Genomic DNA, 9,631 nt, shown 5'->3' with positions numbered 1-9,631 from the left:
CTTGGTTTAATATAAATTAAACCAAATAGTATTTGTCTTCCTCTGTCTTATTTCATTTAGCATATCGTCTAGACCCATCCATGTTGTTGCAAATAGCAAGATTTCTTTTATGTTGTTGTTGCTGAGTAGTATTCTTTTGTATGTATGCACCACATCTTCTTCATCCATTTATTGATGGACACGAGTTGCTTCCATATCATGGCTATTATAAATAATGGTGAAATGAATATAGGAACACAGGAACATATAGTCTTTACAAATTAGTGTTTTTCATTCTCTTTAAATATATACCCAGGAGTGGAATTGCTGGGTGGTATGGTAGTTCTACTTTTAGTTCTTTTAGGAATCTCCATACTGCTCCCCATAGTAGCAGTTCCACCAGCGGTGCACAAAGATTCCCTTTTCTCCATATCCTGATCAACACTTAGTTCTTGTCTTTTCTATAACAGCCATTCTGACTGGTGTGAGGTGGTATCTCATCCTGGTTCTGATTTGCATTTCTCTGATGATTGGTGATAGGGAATATCTTTTCATTTGTCTATTGACCATCTATATGACTTCTTTGGAGAAGTGTCTCTTCATGTCCTCAGCCCATTTTTTTGCAGATCAAGGAAGACTTGAAGCCTAAGCTTTTAGAGCTGAAAGATTGGGTTTTTAGCTCCAGCAGAGCCCTGCAGTTGCTGGGGGCTTTTGTTTATGAGCAAAAGTGTTCTAACACTACATCTAGGAAAATCATGGATCTAAGGTGAAATCAAGGCCAGCCTAGAAGATATGGGTTTTTTGAAGATGCCACAGATACCTTTAGGTATACTTTCTAGGATCTGATATCGGACAAAAATATTATCGTGAACATGTCACAATCTCTTGGCTCCTTGGTACCTTACCTACTTACTTTCTGAGTCAGATGTGCTTATTCTCAGGTCCCTTTTCATTTCTAAAATTCAAATTTTTGCATATTTCTTTATAATACTTATTCTACATTTCCTTGCTTTAAATGTACTTTCCTCTCGTCTTTAGTGGGAATAAAATCAGCCATTCATAATCACTGAAACATATCACAATGCCATTTTTACATCACCCAAAACACTAATATAGAACTTTTTTTTAGAATATATTTTATTAATTTTTTACAGAAGAAGGTAGAGGGATAATAGTTAGAAACATCAATGAGAGAGAGACATCAATCAGCTGCCTCCTGCACACCCCCCACTGGGGATGTGCCTGCAACCAAGGTATATGCCTTTGACAGGAATTGAACCTGAGACCTATCAGTCTGCAGGCAGATGCTCTATCCACTGAGCCAAACTGGTTTTGGCATATAAAACTTCTTTAAAAGTAATGTTTTTGGGCTGCTTATCAAGTGCTAATTATTTTACTAAGCATTTATAATAATTATTCCTTTTGCTGAAGGTCCTAAAGCCAGAAAGTGGTAAGGCTGGGACTGACTCTAGTAGACCCTGGATCTAATGACTCCTGAGATGGAGAATCGGGGGCTGAGGAACCACAGCAGCACTGCATGTGGAGAAACTCCGCCTATGACCCTGCCTACCACCTAATACTAGTACTAGTATATCCACACACACACACACACACACCCACTGTGGTGGGCCAGGATTACTGGTACAGAATCTCATACTATCGATATCACCCTCAGGTACTCTTTTAGTCGGAAGTGGGGTGGAGGGAAGAGGGAGAAAGCCACAACATATACATATGTAACCATCACATAAAAGCATCTAAGTACACATCATAATGATTTATTTGGATTCTGCAAGCAGTGTGGGAAGTCTTGTATTTTCCTTTCTTTTGAGTTAGAACCTTAATTTCCCAGGCTAACCATAATGCTACAGAGCTGTAAACATTTATATATCATCCACTTAAACAACGCACAGGCTGTACCCCATTCATCCAATGTAAACGATCACAAAAGAGGCCAAGGTGGAACCGCTGTGAACGCCGTAACATTTATTGAAGAATGAACATGTTTGCCAGTCACAGGGCTGCACGGGCACACATTGCATGGTCCATAATGCTGTTCCAATTAGGCTTTTCAGAGTGCCTTCTCATACAATCCTTTTCAAAACAATAACCGAAGGGGGGCGGGAGGGTCCATTGTAATTGCATTTACAAAATCAAACCTGCAGTTTTCACTAGGAATGACTCTGTGCTGGGCTACTTGGATGTACACGTGTTGGTTATACAGGGCCATGCACACATTTCTGTATAGGCAGAAATGCTCAAGGAATAATGGTTTTACAAACCCAAAAAGGATCTTAAATACTGTCAAGCTTAGGGGACAGGGTGACAACTGCAATGAACAGTAGAATTCCTAACATTTGTCCCAATCAAATACTACCTTGCCCATAACACATGCAATACAGCATTTCATTTTTGAAATAATAAGGGAAAATTTGTCATGTTACAGAATACATCGAGAAAAAACATTTGTCATCTTAAGTGATGCTTAAAAAGTGACTTCTTTTTGTTCCAATGAAAGAAATGCTGGTCAACTTGTCAAAAAAAAAAATACCACCCAGCTCACACATGTAAAATTTAACCCCCCATTTTCCTCTAAAAGTTATCTTTTAACAACAACAAATAAATATTTATTTTCAGGAATTAAAAACATTTAAAAGAAACATCTATTTTAATAACTGAAAATGTTACGTTGTTCATGTTTCTAAACTACTTTTTTTTTTCTTTTAAGGAAATATCTACTATAATGATCATGGAGTAGAAAGTTATTTGATTTTTTTTCTCCTTAGAAGTAAATATAAAGCTGAATGGGATTTTATAATCAAAGAATCTGAACAGTGTAAAATATCTGTGTAGGAATGTCTAATTGATGATCATTGAGGCTGCATAGAGTAAAATTAGAAATTCTAAAAGAGAAAGAAAGCCTAGTTGATTTGCTCTGCTCTGCAAAATCTATTTTGTGTCATTTAATACAGCAACTACATGGCTCTATTCTAAGCACAGGGTGTCAGCTAATCTCTCCTAAGGATTCCCTGTTACTTGGCCCTTGGTCTGAATGGAGAACTGGTGATGTAAGGTCAGGCTTAGCTCATTTCTGTGTATCTCTCTGGATATTATATGCTACTCTTTATTCCTTTTTTATTTACTTTGAAATTCAGAACTCTTCCACCAACATGGTGTTATGGCACCTAATCAAGTATTACTGGTACAAAGTTACATAAACCAAATATTCTGTCCAAAATGTAATGTTCTTGAATCTCTCCTTTTGTTCTTCCTCAGCACCCAGGCAAGGGACCTGTTTCCGGCAGTGAGACTCTCACGAGAGAACCATCTCGGTTTCTGGCAGGTGCTTCCCAGGCCCTGGCACATCTGGTTTCTCTTCACATAGAAGCGTTTGCTGTTTATCATCATCTGCTTCATATCTTGACTGACTTTAGCCAGAAGCAGTGATTGGGGGCTTCCCCTTTGCACCCCTAATTTGTAAATCAAGTCACAAAAAATCACAGGGAAATGCATATCTACTATTCACTAATTTGCACACCAGACTTATAAGTCTAAAGCTGTTTTAAAAAGAGGAAGATTAGCTAAATACTTTCATATGTGTCTATGTGACTATCTCCCAGACTTGACAAGGGCGGGCCGCATGAATTCTTTCATACAATCAGTAAACATTTACAAAACTCCTACTGTGAAGGGCCACTGTAACTTTTTCTTTTATCCTCCTAAAAGAAAGCAAAGGGGCCTTATCCAGGGGGTTTGAGGCAGCAATAATTACAGGTCAATTTATATTTGAGTTTTCTGGTCCGTTTTAAGGTAACTGGTAGCAAAGAAGGAAAGAGAGAGAGGCACTCAGCACCTACCATGTGCTACAAGCTGAGCAAAGGACTGTGTGAGTGTAGGCTGCAGAACTTTAAGCCTCTTAAGCTCTACAGGATGTATTTATTTTTCCCATTTTACGGACAAGCATAAAAGGCTGTGATGAATTTAATAATTGTTCAAGATCATTCCTTGCTATCTACAGTTTATGTTCTTGGATCCACCACAGACAAAACAGCTATGAATGTGATCTTGACTTTGAACTAAGACCTGAGGAATTCCAAAGTAAAAACCCAATTCTTACTGTTCTTGTTGCTTTCACAACACCAGGGTGCTATGCATCTCCCTGGACTGAGAAACTGCTTGAGTGCATCTATTCTACACTGCTGAAAAGTCCTTTGGTAACTATGCATTCCCTAGACCAAGAAAAAAATCTTTCTGAATAAAATCTTTCTTCCCTCCCCCAACAAACTTGGTTCTAAAATGAACTTGAAGTGAACTTTGCCATACTCCTCCAAATTCCTCAGTATTATGATGTAAAAGTCAGTAATTAATCTCCCTTGATGTTCTAGGAAAAAATAAATTAAGATAACCCTTTAGTTTTGATAACACTTGTCCCTCAGCTACTTTTTTTACATAAAAAAAATTTAAGGGCATCATAAATGTTAAATTTAAAAGAAAAACACTGGTGGTGGGAGGGGAGAATAACTCCTCCTAAGAGCAATTATTGCCAGATACAATTCATGGCAAGGTGACTACCCTTCTTTGACCTTCTCTTACCTCATCTTGATTTAATGCAAAGGAATTAATGAAATACTGCTCTGCTTAAAGTCTTCTTCCTCTGGTTTTAGGTAAAAAACAATCTTTAAAATCTATCAGCTATTTCACGTTCTAAGTTGTGAGTCTTAAATTAGGTAGAGGACTGTTATTTTCAAACTCTAATAGCAAACACACAGAGAAGACTTAAATTTGTCAAGATAAGTGAGGTTGGACATCACACAAATAGAAGAAAAACAAAAACAAAAACTTGAAAAGTCCCATTTTTGGTTGCATTACGTTGGACCATAATGCCCACAGTGAAAACAATAGATTTTTCAAAAATTAGGGCCCTTTTTAGCATCAGTTCAGCAAACGCATGTAAATGTATGTCTGTGAAATAAATCCGCCACAGGTGCTGCACCTGGAAATGAGGTCTCCAACAGGAAGCCATTTATTATCATAATAAATTATATCTGTGACCTGCAGAGATCCCCTGACACACTCCTTTTGAAGTATAGCTTGTTGCCCTGGCCAGTGCAAGTAGTCCCAAGCACCAAAAGGTCACCAGTTCAATTCCTGGTCAGGGCACACACCCAGGTTGCAGGTTTGATCCCAGGTCGGGGTGTGTGTGGGAAGCCAATGATAGATGTTCTTCTCTCAAATTGATATTTCTCTCTCTCTTTCTCTCCCCCCCACCCTTTCCTTTCTTCTCTCTCTAAAATCAATTTTTAAAAATAGCTTGTTAATCTTAAAGACTCTAGTTCACTTGAAGAACAATGACTGAAGTTTGGAGTATAATTCTTATAAAACTGCAAGCTATGTATGTTTAAAAGAAAATTTGGACATACATTTAGAGCTTAATTTCCTGAAATTTGTAGTGAAGAATGAGACTGAATTTATCTAGTATCTAAATTAATCTCTAGAAGTAGCTAGACCATGTAAACCTTCTATTTTTTAAAGCAGTACTGTGATGGAATCTCCCTTCCCTGCCCACCCCATTCCTCGGGACCAGATGCATACCAGGAAGAAATGAATGTAGGTTTCTTTCCCTTTGCGTGTTTCCAGCTCTGGAGCATCACCACCCTGCTGCAAACCTGCATCTCACTTTTCAGTAGGAAGGTTCTGCTCAGCTCCTCTCAAGAGCTGCCTGACTTGAGAGCTTGTTGCATGTCTATATCTTTTTTAAATTATTGGTCCTACCAACGTGGAAAATAAAACTGCCAATATCCAAAGGCAAGAACAAAAGGAATAAAAAAAAACAACAACACCCAGAGCCATCTTAATTTCCTCCTCCCACCTCATCCTGCTCTCCATCTTGGCTGCAGACAGGGTTCTTAACTCCCACCTCCTTGCCCCCACAGACCTGAGGTCAGACCCCGGGGGCGCAGGGTGAGGTGAGACAAGGCACCGGTCGTGGCAGTGTCCACTGAATGAAGAGAACCAGCCACCAAGGCCAGAGCTGGTCTTGCTCAGTGAGTGTCAGAGTAGGGCAGTCTATTGGCCCTAAATCTGAACTTCAGCCAGGTTAAAAATTTTTTTAAAAGTTAGAAAACATCGGCTTCCTTTGGTGATGTGCCTTAATTAGTCAGCTTTATAAATGTACCTCTATATATGAAATGACCATAGAAAGTACCTTAAAATAAGAATTCCTTCACCAAACTATCCTATATAGAATTTATAAGCATCCTAACCTATAAAAACATGGTCCTATATAAAATGGGGGGGGGGGGGAGTATGTTAAAATACAAAATTAAAGCTACTATTCTCAAGTTACAGGTTAATTTCAAAATGATGTAATTACTAGCGAATGCCAGAAACCTGCTTCTTGTCTAGTGTTACACTTAAAATTAATTCCCCAAAACCTTAGCCAAACTAATTTATTTTCATCAAGAGCTCATAGAATAGAGGGAAGATTCCAAAATATGCATAAGACTGTATCTCACAATGATGTGTCCTTTACAAATGAACTTGGCACTTCTTAATGTGTGATCTTTCACTGCCTCATGTCTAGCTATTTGTAGGTTAGTTACCCAGTGTACTGATTATTCCAGAATTTTTCCAAACAAAATTTAAGCTGATGAGTGTTTCCAGGGTCATCATCCATTTCCCTTTTTGAAAGAAGTTCCTAAATATGCCCTTTTCCAGTCTTCAGGCACCTCATCAGTCCTCCACGAGTTCCCAAAAATGATATCTAGCGGTTCTGTGATGACTTCGGCCAATTCATTAAGTACTCTAGGATGCCAGCCAATGGGACCTGTGGATTTGAACATAGGGGGGTTATTTGAAGTTCTCCTTTACCCATTCTTCCCCTAGTTCAGCATGGATTCCTGCTCCTATTTTTAAGCCATACTAATCCTTTTCTGGTTACCACCTGGACTTTTTTGAAAAACAGCTCTAAGGTCTGCTTTTTCTCTACGCATTTTCTCTTTGAAGCTAATCAACAAAAAAATATATTTTATTCTGTTCAAGCCCATTTTTCTCGAGTTTTGTTTTCGAGAGGTCTGTTCCTTTTTCCTTTTAGGTTGCTTGTCAGACAAAATAGTAACACAAAATTACATAAACTTGTATCTTGCCTTCCTAAACCAGCACTCAATGCTATACCTCAGCATCCTCACTAATCGAGTAACAGTCAACACGCTGTGAAACCTGCTAAAGGCTACTCGCCTCGGGCTCAGAGGGTGCATATCAATTAACCTGTACCTGCAAGTGCTAATTCAAAATGCACCTTCCAAAATGAAACCAACTCACAATCATCTTTTATCATAATCACATGGATTATGCAGAAACAGTAACTTTTTCACATATGCATTTAAAAAGCATGGTTGCACAAGTGCTGGGAAAAGATTAAGAAGGATTTCTTCCAAAGCAGAACCTTGTAGAATGCAACCTTGTGTGGTCATCTGTGTCAGTGTTCTGGGATTGAGATTACACTAATTGTCGGCAAACTCTGATAGGTGTTGACCATGTTAACCCCTTCACTGTCACAATGATTCCTCTGAAAGCGAAAGACAGCAACAGATTAGAGTTTCCTGCCCATCTGTCACAGCCATGCCCCATGCCAAGACGCCCCTGACAGCTCTGACATGGACAAAGGAGAGGAAGAAAGGAGAGGATGAAGGAAGAGAGGACACCCGAGTCTTTCCCAAGATTCTGACAGGACAAGCAAATTGTGCTGGTAGATTCAACTGTTCTCTCTCTGGGTTTTTGTTTTTATTTTTAATTGGAAATGCTTTTGGAAAAGGTGGGACCAATTTTGCTTTCTTTTGTTTTTCTAGCCTGCATCTTTCCTACCTGCCACCAGTTTTGTGCTTTATAAAAATAACTCGTATTCCAGGCATCAGTACAAAGATTCTTTAAAACACACACACACACACACACACACACACACACACACACACATACACACACACAATTGTATACATTTCTCAAGGGCACAGCCATTTGTTTGAGCACATGCCATTTTCACCTCTGCTCAGATAGCCACCTGCTGATGGCAATATGTTAACTAATATGTCATCATTAATTAGTTTGGGTAACATTATCCGGCAATTGCATCTATATGGAAAGTATTACTAACCATGGACAGAAAGTTTCTTTCTCCAGAGAACCAAACTATTTTCAGGCGTTTTTTGTGTGTTTTGTTTTTATTTTTCCTGTAATACTAAGTAATAATAATTTATTACGAACTAATCTATTCAAGTAGTCACTCAAAGAAACCATGGCCACGCCAAAACATCTATTCAGATTACCTCCTGTTACACACTTTGAAAACGTGATGTTCCATCTTTCTTGACAAAACTAAGGTTTTCTTGGTGGGGAGTGAGGGCAAGTTCAGCTTACTATAAAGAAGGCAAAACTGTTTGGTTTTGAATGCACTAATAATAAATAAATGAAAAGGTATTACCAAACTCTATGGTTACTCTAGAGTAGAGTGCAAGATAACTTGTTGTTTCTATAAGAAAAACAAACGAACAACAGAAAGAGCCATAGTTTCCAACATCAGCAGTTACTAAGGGAAAGACCAGGATCACCACAGGAGGAGGCAGCATGTTGAGGACATTCTTATTAGCACAAAAGATGCTCAGATGTCACCATGCTAGATATAGCTCTGCCGGAAGCCAGGAAGATGGCCTCGCCTGCCATTAAAGGTAGGAGCCTATAAAAATAAAGAAAAATGCCTTTGGACCGGTTATCATCCAGCAAGTGCAGACACACCCTTTGGACTTATCTAAAGATGAGGACATGGAGTCATTCACAAATCTAGCATCAAGTTTACAGCCTCAGAAACCTTGCTTCCTTGGCTCAACAAAAACAAATCGCATTCATTAAACAAGCCCAGCCTTGCAAGTTACTGTTTTTCATTCTTTGGGCCAGAGGGTGGGAGGCAGACAAACAGGATTTCTGTGGTTGGGCCATTCAAGAGGTGAGAGCAGTGGCAGAGAACAGTAATTAGCTGGGCACATGTTGCTTCATGACCATAGAAACGCTGGTAATTCCCCTGTTACACATGGTCCCCCTTGCTCTGATGGCTCACCTGCTCCTACTAGGTCCCATTCCTGGTCAAGTGGGATAGGAATGAGCAGAAGCTCAAAATTCTGACAAATGTGAAGGAGCTAACTGATGAAAGTAAGTCTTCTGGGCATACAGGCACGGCCACAGCCCAGCCTGGTTTTACACAGCCACTCCTCCCAGCACACATTATCTGGCATACTCCCACAAAGAAAAAAAAGTTCTTTCTGCATGCCACCAAAGCAATAATAATACTCTATTTATAGGTGTGTATAGTCTTCTCTGGATGTAGCAGGAGGCTGACTTAAAAATCATGAAAGCAATGGCCTCAAATCTGGTCCTTTCTCAAACTTCCTGAAAGCCAACCTCTGGGACAATAAACAGCAAGTTCTACTTGTGGCTCTGTTAATGCTCCTGAAGTTTTGCTATTTTCATAGCCAGTTTGTAAACGAATGCCAGCAGTTTGTAATGTTATCTCCCTATTTCTAGGAAACGTTACCAAAAGGCCTATACTCTGGCTGATCTAATTCTCCCCTTACCTGCCTTGGAGACCTCTCTCAGTCACAGAGTT

The 9,631-nt window shown here is 39.2% G+C and overlaps 1 protein-coding gene across 1 annotated transcript in view; it reads right to left on the bottom strand.

Annotated features, from left to right (window-relative positions):
- Positions 1 to 1,945: 1,945 nt before the first annotated feature.
- The window catches only part of SAMD5 (sterile alpha motif domain containing 5), a 44,219-nt gene continuing 36,533 nt past the window's right edge, over positions 1,946 to 9,631 (bottom strand). Inside the window, exon 2 of the mRNA XM_036414097.2 lies at positions 1,946 to 6,805. Coding sequence (XP_036269990.1) covers positions 6,743 to 6,805 — 63 coding nt within the window. The 3' untranslated portion in view covers positions 1,946 to 6,742. The remainder of the gene's footprint in view (positions 6,806 to 9,631) is intronic.

Source organism: Pipistrellus kuhlii, unplaced genomic scaffold (assembly GCF_014108245.1).
Source record: "Pipistrellus kuhlii isolate mPipKuh1 unplaced genomic scaffold, mPipKuh1.p scaffold_m20_p_5, whole genome shotgun sequence".
NCBI classification, from domain to species: domain Eukaryota; kingdom Metazoa; phylum Chordata; class Mammalia; order Chiroptera; family Vespertilionidae; genus Pipistrellus; species Pipistrellus kuhlii.
The sequence above is the reverse complement of the archived record's forward strand: the minus strand, read 5'-3'. Positions and strand labels throughout refer to the sequence as shown.